The sequence below is a fragment of the Mirounga angustirostris genome, unplaced genomic scaffold, assembly GCF_029215605.1.
Source record: "Mirounga angustirostris isolate CCGP_5_RB_7025 unplaced genomic scaffold, mMirAng1.0.hap1 SCAF_3, whole genome shotgun sequence".
Classification (NCBI taxonomy): Eukaryota; Metazoa; Chordata; class Mammalia; order Carnivora; family Phocidae; genus Mirounga; species Mirounga angustirostris.
The window spans coordinates 15188779-15202427 of NW_026991711.1; the positions used below are offsets into that span (position 1 = coordinate 15188779).

The 13649-nt window shown below is 48.1% G+C and overlaps 1 protein-coding gene across 3 annotated transcripts in view; it reads left to right on the plus strand.

Moving 5' to 3' along the window:
- The first annotated feature begins 4148 nt into the window (after nt 1-4148).
- The window catches only part of ABCC4 (ATP binding cassette subfamily C member 4 (PEL blood group)), a 249739-nt gene continuing 240238 nt past the window's right edge, over nt 4149-13649 (plus strand). The window contains exon 1 of one of the 3 annotated variants that reach the window (XM_064585949.1): nt 4149-4264. Coding sequence is in view for 1 of the 3 variants with exons in the window: in XM_064585948.1 (XP_064442018.1) it covers nt 4619-4692 (74 nt within the window). In the remaining 2 variants the exon portion in view is untranslated. Of the gene's footprint in view, nt 4265-4306; nt 4693-10287; nt 10415-13649 lie in introns of those variants that run through there. The other 2 variants (XM_064585948.1, XM_064585950.1) reach the window with 2 other exon arrangements.

Below are 13649 nucleotides of genomic sequence, written 5' to 3' on the forward strand. Positions count from 1 at the left end.
TGATGGACGTTTGGTTCTCACTGCCCCCCACCCCAACATATATTTTTTGGGTTTTATGAATAATGCTGCTTATGACATTTGTATTTAAGTTTTTGTGTGGGCATATGTTTTCATTTATCTTGGGTAGATAGTGTTGGGGTATGTCATTGAAAAGACATGACCGCCAGTTGACCTGTGAGCTGCACCCCAGCAATCGGAGTCTCCTCATCCCCTTCCCTGTCCTTGGAATGTGGGCCCCACTTGCTTTTCCCACTGCCAGAGGCTGCCCCGGGGACATAGCCTTGAGATAATGATGTGTTGAGAGAACCTGCATGTTCTATGTGACTGAACCTAGTTAAGATCTGTCTGGTGTCTGGGGTTGCATTTGTCTTGTTGCCACCCAAGACAAGCCTTGTATGTAAGTTCTCTTCACTTACTAACACTGCTGCTTTCCAACTGGAATGACCTGCCTCTTTCTTGGGTCTCTCCCTGCCCTGTAAGCACAGTGGCCAGTTTTAGTTTATACTGGGGGGGGGGGTGTCTCTTGGGATGGTTCCAAACCAATGGATATGAGGAGTGCAATTCCTGGGTAATGCAATTTTGCAGTTGTACATTTTTATATCCCAACCAGCAATGTGTGAAGCTTTCAACTCCTACACATCCTGTCCAACATTTACTGCCTATTTAGTTATAGTATTGAACTATTTCTTTAAGGTAACAAACATGTGCAGGTCAAGCTTTGCAAGCTCTGTGCCTGGCCTAGAGGTCATATACTGAAAAGGTATTCACTAAGCATTTGTTGAATGAATGAAAAAAAAAACTTAAAAAAAAAAAGGTTTTATTTATTTATTTGAGAGAGAGCACGAGAGGGGGGAGGGTCAGAGGGAGAAGCAAACTCCCCGCTGAGAAGGGAGCCCCAAGTGGGACTCAGTCCTAGAACTCCAGGATCATGACCTGAGCTGAAGGCAGCAGCTCAACCGACTGAGCCACCCAGGCGCCCCTGACTCCTGTTTTACACCTGAGAAAAATAAGGATCAGGAAGTTTAGGTAATGAGTGCAAAGTCTAGCTCCTTGGTCCCCTGGTTCTGAATCCAGTCTTCTCTATATAATGCAACACTTGTTCTCAGTCAACCTTCTAAATCCCATATTAGCTCATGTATAGGAAATAATGGTAAAAGGTTTCAAAACATCTAGTTAAAAAGAAAAAAAAACTCAGCAGAAGCTGAAGGAACCGAGTGTTTTTGGCAATTTGGAGCCTAACTATCATTCTGAGAGTTGTAGGGGCTGGAGAGAGTGGCCTGGGGCAGGGTGACAAGGGAAGTCATTAGACTTCTAACTTTAGTGAATGGTCTTCATCTTTTTTAAATTTTTTAATATTTTATTTATTTATTTGACCAGACACAGCGAGAGAGGGAACACAAGCAGGGGGAGTGGGAGAGGGAGAAGCAGGCTCCCCGCCGAGCAGGGAGCCCGATGTGGGGCTCGATCCCAGGACCCTGGGATCATGACCTGAGCTGAGGCAGACACTTAACTTTTTTTTAAAGATTTATTTGTTTATTTTAGAGAGAGAGAGAAAGAGGGGCGGGGGCAGAAGGAGAGAGAATCTCAAGCCGACTTCACACTGAGTGTGGAGCTCACTTTGGGGCTCGATCTCATAACCCTGATATCAGGGCCTGAGCTGAAAGCAAGAACCGGAGGCTTAACTGACAGTAAGACCCAGGTGCCCCAGGGTCTTCATTTTTGACTAGACCTGGTAGCTGAGCATTTACAGGGCTGGAAAATTCAGGGAGTTTCAAAGAGAGCTGTAATAACGGGAGGGCTGATTATTTAGATTTATAGATTGCATGATCTGAGAAAGAGCTAACACAGAAAGGCAGTAACTGAATAATCATAATTTTCTTATAATATTCAGACCTAATAGTCTTCCTTTTTGTAATAGAAATTCTCAAACATACATGAAATTTCAAGGAAATAGTATAATAAACCCCCATCACCTATCAATGAAAAATTATCAACATTTTGCCATTCTTACACGTTTGACTTATAAAAAAATGTTTGAATACAGTGAGACTTTCTTTAAAAGCCATTCCCCCCCCCGCTTTACTGAGGTACAATTGACAATCAAAAATTGTATATATTTAAGGTGTACAACCTGATGACTCATTAGGCATTGACAGCATGAAATATTTCTAATCAAGCCAATCAACATATCCATCACTTCACATCTTAACTATTTTTTTTTGAGAACACCCAAGATTTACTCTTAGCAAATTTCAAGTATACAACATAGTATTGCCAACGATTGTCACATTGCTCTGTACCAGTTTTCCAGCACTTATTCATCTCGCATAACAGAAATTGAAAAGACATTTTTTATTTTTTTATTTTTTAAAGATTTTTTATTTTATTTATTTGACAGAGAAAGACACAACGAGAGAGGGAACACAAACGGGGAGTGGGAGAGGGAGAAGCAGACTCCCCGCCGAGCAGGGAGCCCGATGCGGGACTTGATCCAGGGACTCCAGGATCATGACCTGAGCCGAAGGCAGTCGCTTAACCAACTGAGCCACCCAGGCGCCCGAAAAGACATTTTTTAAAAAATAGTTTGAAACATGTGCCCTTGGAGTATCTGGTGTCTTTTTTCTTTTTTTAAGATTTTATTTATTTTAGAGGGAGAGAGAGAGAGAGAGTGCGCACACGCATGAGCAGGGGGTGGGAGAAGCGGACTCCCGACTAAGCAAGGAGCCTGAGGTGGGACTCCATCCCAGGACTCTGGGATCATTACCTGAGAGAAGGCAGACGCTTAACCGACTGAGCCACCCAGGCGCCCCACATGGTGTTATATTAGTTTCAGGTGTACAATATAATGATTCAACAATTATATACATTACTCAGTACTCATCATGGCAAGTGGACTCTTAATTCCTTTCTTCTATTTCACTCCTCACCCACCTAACTCCCCTCAGGTAGCCAAAGAGCCATTATCAATAACACCATCTTAACCACGGAAAATGGGAAATTATCAAAAAATAAAATGATCTTGGGGCACCTGGCTAGCTCAGTATGTAGAGCACGCAACTCTTGATCTCTTGTGGTGAGTTTGAGCCCCACCCTGGGGGTAGAATTCACCAAATAATTTTTTTTTTTTTAAAGTTATCTTGCTCTAAGTACTTGGTTTTTTCTTCATTTAGCGTTGAAGGGAAGAGAAGCTGCTGAGCACTGGTAAGATAACCACACAACAACTGAAGACTTCTTTTTTTTTTTTTTTTTAAAGATTTTATTTATTTATTTGAGAGAGAGAATGAGATAGAGAGCATGAGAGGGGGGAGGGTCAGAGGGAGAAGCAGACTCCCTGCGGCGCAGGGAGCCCGATGTGGGACTCGATCCCGGGACTCCAGGATCATGACCTGAGCCGAAGGCAGTCGCTTAACCAACTGAGCCACCCAGGCGCCCCAACTGAAGACTTCTGAGTGGGAGTCCGAGATTTTGTCCGTTAAGTCCTGCAATCATTCATTCATCCACCCAGGCACGTTTCACGCACACTGACCATCACCAGTGGGACAGACCATGCTGGACTCTGACTGAGTCCCAGTCGGGTCTCATCATTTACTGACTCTAAGACGATGTAAAAGTTCTGTCCTTCAGCCTTATCTTTCTCATCTGGAAAATAGGGATAACACCTTCTTGACTCTGGCCTTGTTAGAGTTAGAAATGAGGTAAGGTCCCCAGCAGTGCACATGACCAGTGCTCTGTAACATATGTTCTGTTGGCTACGGAACATTCTGCTAGGCTCTGAGGGCACGATGAAAGAAATCATACGGCCGGCTCTCTTCTTTCCATATCCGCCTTTGCCAGTCTCAGAGGGCAGTAAAAAGCTGACTGGAGCTCCTCCGTGCAATGCAACATGTGAGCTGCAAAAAGCCTGCCCCCAGTGACGGCGGCGTGCATTCCTCTTCCCAAATCAGAGGAGTTCTTTCGATCCTCTGTTACCTTTCTTTAGGTCTCGCAGCTCTGCAAAGATCATCTGTGCTCAGTCCTGCTCTTGCCCGAGGTCAAATGCTTGGCCCTAACGTCGGAGAACCTCCCACAGCACCCTGGTTTGGTCCTGATGAGGGCAGCAAGCCCAGAAGGCCACTTTAGGTCCGGCAGCTCTCCCACGTGTTCTGAAAGCCACAGCCCAGGGGGCGTTTCCGAGCGGCTGGGTGGGCAGAGTCGGCGCCTCGCCTCCGCACCTTCTGCGGGTGCTCTGGCACCGAGCGCGAACTTCTGCCAAGTTTGCAGCCAGGTGAGGGCACGTGGGCGCCTCCGCGCCGGGCCCTGCGGGCCGCGAGCTCTGCCTACCCGCCTACATCGAACGCGCCGGCGGCCTCGCCTAGCACCTGCAGCCGGGACCCGCCGCGTGGTCTCCGCCGCCTCGCAAGCGGCGCGTCGCTCCCGGCTCCCGGCTCCCGGCTCCCGACGGCGGCAGCAGCCGCAGCGGCGCGGCCCGGGGGCGGGGTGGGGGGGAACGGGGCGGGCCGCCGGCGCTCCGCTCCCGGAAGCGGGTGGCTCTTGGGCTCCCGCCTAGAGGACCGGCGCGCCCGCCGGAGCTCCAGCATCCCCGCCCGCGCCTCCCGGAGCGGCGCGACCCGGCGGCAAGATGCTGCCAGTGTACGCGGAGGTGAAGCCCAACCCGCTGCAGAACGCGAACCTCTGCTCGCGCGTGTTCTTCTGGTGAGCGCCCCGCCCGAGCTGCGACATCCCGCCGCCGCCGCCGAGCGCCTGCCTGTGGCTGCCGGCGCCTTCTGGGGCTGGAGGGTAGAGGGTCGTGGCGTGGGAGCGCTGGTCGCCGGCACGGCGCGGCCTCTCGCCGTGGGGGGGGCCCCCCCACGCTGGCCGCGTGGTCCCCGCCGGCGCCCTGGCGCGCGGGCCCGGCGGCAGCGGGGCCGGGGACCTGGGGGCGGGGGCTCGGGGGATCCCTGCCTTGGCGTTCGCGGCCCCGCCAGCCTCCAGTGTCCGGGAGGAGGCGGGGGAGGAGCCGGAGCAGGCGGCATCCGCGGGAGCTGCAGCCCCTGGAGCGCGAGCGGGGGGTGGGGAGGGGGAGAACCGAGGCTGTCCGGGGAGAATTACGGCCGCGAGGGAGAACCGGCAGGAGCCTCCCCGCCCTTCCACCCTTAGCCGACTTCCCCAGTACCGCTCAGGGATTCGCCCTTCTCATAAACTAAAGCTGCACCTTTTTCTTCCTAAGCAAGCAGCTTCTGAACAGCTTCCTTGTCTAATTAGTGTCCTGGACCATTGCCATCCGCCCCCCCTCCCCCCCCCGCGTCCCCACCTCTTCCGATAGTCCTTATGTGACTCTGAGTTGCAAACTCCACCGGGCTCCCTGTGTTTGTGTCCATGTCTCGCTCTCTCCCTTTGTCCGCGTGCGTCTCACACGGTGTGTCCTGGTATCTAGTGGCAGATTTCATTTCACTGTGGTTTTTATTTGATGAATGGGAACACTGTTCTTGAACACGTTTTGCTTTTGTCTGGGACGCACATAACCACAGCTGGAGTATGTTTTTGCACAGCCGCTTTCCCTTTTGCAGTTGTTCCCATTTCCACCTTTGAGGACCGCTCTGGAGTTGGGATCCTTGAAGCCTGTGGGGTCGTCTGCGGACTCTAGCTTTTAGAGAAGTGATCCATGGTCTTAATGCGGGTGGTCCTGTCCAGGAGTCCTATGGCCCTAAAATCACTGGAGGGTCCCTGAGCTGGGAGAAGACACAGGTGAAAAACGGCTCAGAGAGGTGAAGCTCGTGGCTGGTTTTCCATGTCCTAGCTGGGACTCTGAACTAGGTGGGCCTGAACCTGTGGGCTTTAATTACACTTGGTTGATGATTAGATCTTTTGTTTCTTGACACTAAACTAACCCTAAGGCTTTAATCAAAGTTCCCACATTCTGATATTTAACCTTTTTTATGGGAAAGCCTAGGAGATCCCGAGGGGGAGAGTAGTGCTCTCTTAGGCTTGTTTTGATTGTGGTGTATTCAGTGTGTGGGGACATCTCTTGGCCCTTGGGCCCTTCTCAAGGAAAGAAGTGTATGGGTAGAAGAAGGAATTTGGGTGTGGTGATCATAAATAATAATGAAGTAGGCAAACATCTCTGTAACTTCAGGCAGTGCAAGGAACTCTGGAAGCACTTTCTATTTATGGATTTTTCACAAGGTGTGTGCATGAAAATGGGCAGATGAGGACTCTTGATTGATGACTTTGGTAGGCACCGTTTCCAGCTTCCCTGCTGCAGGGGAAGGAGCTTTTACCTCTGTTTTGCACTTGATGGCACAGAAGCGGAGAGAAGTTAAGTTGCCTGGGATCACACAGCTGTGTGTCACGGCACAGCAGGGTCCCCAATGAGGCAGTCTGGCTCCTGAGCCTGTGTTTGCAGCTGCTGGACTGAGCTGCTCCTGTTGGGACACTTGTTCTTAAATGCATGGGGAGAGAAGGCTATTCCAAAGACACCTTTGTGCTTGTAGGCTGGACTTTCTTAAAGTTATTGCTCTTGGGAGAGGAGATGGTGCACGTGAAACCTATTACCATGCTTTAGGGCAGCTTTACTCCAAGCATGGAACTCACACCTTCAGCATCATCAGTCACCCCAGGGCTTGTTAGCAATGCAGATTCTCTTTCACCCATTCCAGACCGGTTCTGTAAATTACGTAGAAACTCTGGGGTGGGGGTGGGGTTTAAACCTGTGCTCCAGGTGATTCTGATGGAAGGTTGAGCCTGGCTTGTGCTTTAAGCCACTGCCCCCATTGGCATTGTTATTCCAGTTTTAAAAAAAAGGGGCAGGTCTTTTGAAGTCAGCTGTTGACCATGATTGCCATCCTGTATCTATTTATCTTCTGCATTTCTAGGGATTTGAAAGTTGGAGGCCGCCTTAGTGATTTCCGTGTGTACCCCTCTGGATGCAGGAGGGAAAGTCGAAATGAGCCTGGCCAGGAAGTGCTCCTTGGAGACAAGGCTCACCTTGCAGAGAAAAACCGAGTTTTCATCTTATTGGATATTTGCTTTTCTTCTCAAATTGCATCTGCTTTCTAAACTTGTGAACTGGTAGCTATCTACTCAAATGATGCCAGTAACTAGCTTTATGGACTTCTATACCAATGGCCTTAGTGGGGTTTTGGTGTTTTCACAGCAAAGGTTGGACTTGGGCCTAGGAGGAGTTGTACATAATGGTGGTTGGTAATTGTTGCAGATTTTTGTTTTCTTTTTTAAGGAGACTCCATACCCAACATGGTGCTTGAACTCACCACCCTGAGATCAAGAGTTGCACGCTTTACTGACTGAGCCAGCTAGGTGCCCCTGTTGTGGATTTTTGAAAAGAATATATATATTTTTCTTTTTTTTTTAAAGATTTGTATTTATTTATTTGACATTTATTTATTTATTTGACAGAGCGAGAGACAGTGAGAGAGGGAACACAAGCAGGGAGATAGGCAGAGGGAGAGGGAGAAGCAGGCTCACTGCTGAGCAGGGAGCCCGATGCAGGACCTGATCCCAGGACCCTAGGATCATGACCTGAGCCGAAGGCAGACGCTTAACTGACTGAGCCACCCAGGCGCCCTTATTTTTCTATTTTTGTAAGGAATTTAAAACTACAGAAAAAGAAAGGAATATGGATGATTTCTTCTTCTTTTTTAAAGATTTTATTTATTTGATAGAGACACAGCGAGAGAGGAACACAAGCAGGGACAGAGGGCAAGGGAGAAGCAGACTCCCTGCCGAGCAAGGAGCCCGATGTGGGGCTCAATCCCAGGACCCTAAGATCATGACCTGAGCCAAAGGCAGACGCTTAACAACTTAGCCACCTAGGTGCCCCATGGATGATTTATTTCCATTAGCCAAGTATACCTGCTGATACTTTGGTTTCTTAGTCTTCCCCCTAAAACTCATATGCATACACATCTTTTCTACAAAACCAAGTAGTGTGTTTCTTCCCCCCAAATAGTTTTGCATCTGGGTTCCTTCTTAATTTTCTGTGGTTAACATTTATTCATGGCATTAAAACTTCAAAACATGATATTTAACAATTGTAATTTATCCAGTCTTCACTTTTTTTTTTAAAGATTTTATTTATTTATTTAATTGACAGAGAGAGAGAGACAGCATGAGAGGGAATACAAGCAGGGGGAGTGGGAGAGGGAAAAGCAGGCTTCCCGCTGAGCAATGAGCCCTATGTGGGGCTCGATCCCAGGACCCTGGGATCATGACCTGAGCCGAAGGCAGATGCGTAACGACTGAGAGGTGCCCCTTAAAGAATTTTTAAAAAAGATTTTAAAAATCATTTTTAATCTCTACATCCAGTGGGGGGCTCAGACTCACAACCCCAAGATCAAGAGTCACACACACTACTGACTGAGCCAGCCAGGTGCCCCTAGATCAGAGGTTTTACATTTATATATCATTGAGCTCTTTCTGGTTTTTCCTGTTGCTTCTGTAATATATCTTTTTTAGATTCCAGCATCATCTAAATCTCCATAAGCATTTTCTTTCTAATACAAAGTCAGCTAGAATTTCCTTTTGTATTTGGTATAAGACCAGCCGCACTTTTCCCAAAATAGCCCATTTCTCATCATGGTTTATTGAATAATTCTTCCTCTTTCCTGTTATTGGAAATAAGTGGTGTAGGCTTATCCAGCTGGGCCCTAGATTGTCTTGTCCCCTGGTGCACAGCATCCCTGGAGATGTGCTCTACGTTTACCTGTCTACCCTCGCTCCGCAGTTAGCAGCTCAGGACCCGTCCCCAGAGAAGTGCATGGCCACATGCATGTAGGCCACTGGAGAGTGGCTCCGTTCTCACTCCCCTGACGCTGGCTCAGTCTGTGAACTGTCACTTTGGAAAGCCAATGCTGTTGCTGAGACTGCCCCTGGGGTCAGACTGGAGACTTGTCAGAGCTGGGGTTGGGAGGGAGTGCAGATGCTGAGTGCTGTCCTGCTTTCCAGAGGGTGGCTGCATTAGGCTCTCAGTAAGTAGTGACCGAGAGTGCAGTGAGAGGTTTTGTTTTACCGTTTATTTTTTGGAGATGTTTTATTTATTTATGTTTCATTTTATTTTATTTTTAAATTTTTAAATTTTATTTATTTTGACAGAGATACACGAGAGAGGGAACACAAGCAGGGGGATTGGGAGAGGGAGAAGCAGGCTTCCTGCTGCGCAGAGAGCCTGATGTGGGGCTTGATCCCAGGACCCTGGGACCATGACCTGAGCCGAAGGCAGACGCTTAACGACTGAGCCGCCCGGGCGCCCCTCTATTTGATTTTTTTGTTTGTTTTTATCCTTACAGTTCTGCATCTGCTCAGTGTGAGTGGGGTTAACTAGTGTGCATTCAGCTGTGTCAAGTAGATAATTTGCCTTTCTGAGTTCTCCAGGGGAGCCCCCCCGCCCCCGCCCTCCCTGTGTATCTCCCAGGCTGTGCCTGCTCTGTGGGATGTGGAGCCCAGTGATGTCATGCACCCTGTGAACCTTTATCCTAAATCTTGCCTGTCACTTCTCGGTGGGGCCAGGAAACCCTGTCTCTTACCATGAGAATGTCTCTGTGGGTTTCTTCTCTGTGTGAACTCTAAGCCCCTGCAAATATTTTTTATGTTTCTGTGCTGACGAATTGTGCACAAGCAGGGGGAGCAGGTACCCTATTTTTAGTTTTTAAATATTTTAAGAGTCTCATGCTCTACCGACTGAGCTAGCCGGGCGCTAGTTTTTAAATATTTTAAAGTAATCTCTACAGCCAATGTGGGGCTTGAACCACAACTCCCAAGATCAACAGTCACATGCTCTACTGACTGAGCCAGACAGGGACCCCAAAGATTGATCCATTTAAAGATTAATCCTTCTAAGATCTCTTTATATTATGTACATACTGTGAGATAACTAAAAATGTAAGTTAGAGGGTAAGATTAATTTTTTTTAGAAGTTAAAACTCATGTTTACCGGGGCGCCTGGGTGGCTCAGTTGGTGGTTAAGCGTTTGCCTTCGCCTCAGGTCATGATCTCAGGGTTCTGGGACTAGGCCCTCTTCGGGTTCCCTGCTTACTGGGGAGTCTGCTTCTCCCTCCCCCCCTCCCCTTGCTGTCTCTCTCAAATAAAATATATATATATTTTTAAATATTATTTATTTATTTGAGAGAGAATGAGAGAGAGAGCATGAGATGGGGGAGGGTCAGAGGGAGAAGCCGACTCCTCGCTGAGCAGGGAGCCCAATGCGGGGCTCCATCCTGGGACTCCAGGATCATGACCTGAGCCGAAGGCAGCCGCTTAACCAACTGAGCCACCCAAGTGCCCCTCTATTTGATTTTTTAAAAAAGATTTTATTTATTTATTTTGACAGACAGCTTAACGACTGAGCCACCCAGGTGCCCCTTCAGCAGTATTTTCTGAGATGCCATTAAAAATGCAGATGAGGGTCCTTTCCTCTTTGCAGGTATGAAATTTGGGTATGGTGAGCATCGTATACAGTTGGGCTACATTGGACACATGGTCAACTGACATCACAGTCCATGGGGTTTATCCCCACGCAAACTGCTGTTTTTTTCTCTGTTTAAGTTCATTTTGTTGGTGTCACAGTTCAGCATCCCATTGTTGTCAGTTGAAAGTTCTTTGAAAACTTTTGCAGTTTTCTTTCTGAATGCCAGAAAGGACAGGTCCTGGAACTGTCCTCTGATCCACTCATGAACGCCGGGTAGCAGATGAACTTGGCCACAGGTGTTGGGGGGGTGGTCATGTCATCTGTCTTACGGGAGTCCAGAGGTGCCTTATGTACCAGGCAGTCATTCTGAAATCCTGCAAAGAAAGGAATTAGCATGATTTCCTGTTAATGAACACAGGCTGGCTCTTGTGGGGTCTTCCCTTTTTTTTTTCTTTTAAAGATTTATTTACTTATTTATTTGAGAGAGGGAGAGCGTGCGAGCGAGAGTGCACACAGAGGGAGAGGGAGAAGTAGGCTCCCCACTGAGCAGGGAGCCCGACGTGGGGCTCAATCCCAGGACCCTGGGATCATGACCTGAACCGAAGGCAGATGCTTAACTGACTGAGCCACCCAGGTGCCCCTCTTTTGTGACTTTTCAAACTAAATTGTTAGTTCTTTGAGGACAGGAACAAGTGTCTTTTACCTTTATCTTGGTGCCAGCTGAGCATCTTGAACTTAGTAGGCTTACTTAGTGATTGTAAGTTATTAGTTTAGTCTTCCTAATCTGAGTTTTTCTAATTTGGAAATGTAGACACCTCTACCTTAAACAGGAGGAAGCTGGGCATTATGGAATGTTGACCTTAAAAATAAAACTGTCATTTATTTTACCAGCTAGAATGAGTTTATTTGGGAACAGCAAAAATTGCAATCTGGGATATCCAAGCTATAGCAGAACTGTAGGCTAGTACGGAGAGCAAAGGAGAGGGAACTTTTTTTTTTTTTTAAGATTTTATTTGACAGGGGCACCTGGGTGGCTCAGTCATTAAGCGTCTGCCTTCGGCTCAGGTCATGATCCCGGACTCCTGGGATCGAGTCCCACATCGGGCTCCCTGCTCAGCGGGAAGCCTGCTTCCCCCTCTCCCTCTCCCCATGCTTGTGTTTCCTCTCTCGCTGGGTCTCTCTCTGTCACATAAATAAAAATAAATAAAATCTAAAAAAAAAAAAAGATTTTATTTGACAGAAAGCGAGAGAGCACAAGCAGGGAGAGTGGCAGGCAGAGGGAGAAGCAGGCTCCCTGCTCAGCAAGGAGCCCGACTTGGGGTCTCGATCCTAGAACGCTGGGATCATGACCTGAGATGGAGGCAGCCGCTTAACCAACTGAGCCACCCAGGTGCCCCAGGAATCTTTTAAAGAGGAAAGGGGGCTGCTATGAGCAGAAAGTTCATTGGAGTAAACTGTGAGTCAGAAGTGTAGCTCCTTCTCCTCGGCTGAGTTATGCCTGTCTCTTGGCGGGGGGTGGGGGGTGGGGGGGGGTGGTGTCAAACCAGGAGAAAACCTTCCTTCCTCCTGCTGGGAAGGTCAAATATAGGCTTCTTTTTGTTGGAGCCGTAAGGTGAATGGTGGGGTGTGAGAGCTCCCCCTCTGGCCTCCTGACTCCATTTTATTTTTTATTTTTATTTATTTTAAAGATTTTGAGAGGAGTGAGAATGTGCACGTGCAGGTGTGTGCGCGTGCAGGTGCGCGCACACACACACCCACACCCCTAAGCGGTGGAGGAGCGGCAGAGGGAGAGGGACAGGCAGACTCCCCGCCCAAGGTGGGGCCCTATCCCAGGACCCTGAGATCATGACCTGAGCCGAAGTTAGACGCTTAACAGCTGAGCCACCCAGGCACCCTTCCTGACTCCATTTTAAATGAGTTTTCCTTTATTAAGTTTCACAGGAGAGAGCATCAGACTGGAGCCAGAGGATCCGGGTGCTAGTCCATGATCTGCACTTACTAGTGTGACCTTAGCCAAGACACATAATCATTTTGGGCTTCAATATCCTCTTCTACAAGTTGGGAAGATTAAACTTAATCTTGGTGTATTTTTTTTTTTTTTAAGATTTTATTTATTTGATAGAGACCGAGGGCTCAAGTGTGGCAGCGGGAGTGGGGGGGAGCAGCAGGCAGAGGGAGAGGGAGAAGCAGACTGCCTGCCGAGCAAGGAGCTGGATGCGGGGCTCGATCTCAGGACCCTGGGATCATGACCTGAAGCCGAAGGCAGACGCTTAAGTGACTGAGCCACCCAGGTGCCCCAATCTTGATGTATTCTAAAACTTATGTTTTGGGGTGCCTGGGTGGCTCAGTCAGTTAAGCGTCTGCCTTCGGCTCAGGTCATGATCCCAGAGTCCTGGGATCGAGCCCCGCATTGGACTCTCTGCTCAGTGGGAAGCCTGCTTCTCCCTCTCCCACTTCCCCCTGCTTGTGTTCCCTCTCTCACTGTCTCTCTCTCTGTCAAATAAATAAATAAAATCTTAAAAAAAAAAAGAAAAAAGAAAACTTATGTTTTAAGTATAATAAGTGAATAAAATGCTATACACTTACTTTTCTTCCCCACTTGCAGTGAAGCAAGGCAAGTCAGCAGGGAGGGAGTGTGGAAGTGGTGTGGTGTGTAATATCCATCTCCAATGGAGAAGTGAACGGTTAGTAACTGCTACAGAAATTAAGATTTGTTAAAAAAAAAAAAAAAGAAAGAAAGCAACGAAGGGGAATGTAATTTATACTCAGAACAGGTCCACTGTCTGTGGAAGCACTTGGGAAATTAAAAGGTGGTGGTAGCTACATTATCCAAAAGTCTTCTAGAAAACAGTTCCACAGCAGAACAACACGCCGAAACCACCCAAGTCAGCTTTTGGCACCTACTTTCTTTCTATTAATGATGCTGATGCCTTGATCTTGGACTCCATCCCTGCAGAACCGTGGAGAGGCTTAATTTTTGTTATTTAAGTCACCCTGTCTGTGGTACTTTGCTATGTGGTCCCCGCCGCCTGAGGCTCCCCGCATGTCCCGTGGAGGTCTTGGTTGGAGTGAGTGCCACTGTGTCACTGATCAGAGCTGCTTTGTATTGTGGTCTTTGCTTCTCTATTACACTGAACTCACTGGGGACTTTGACCTCACGACCTTAGCCTTCTGTTGACCTGCTGCCTCTTAAATTTTGAGTCGAATTCAGGTAAAAAATCCCCCAAACTTTTCAGACTCAGAGGCAGTG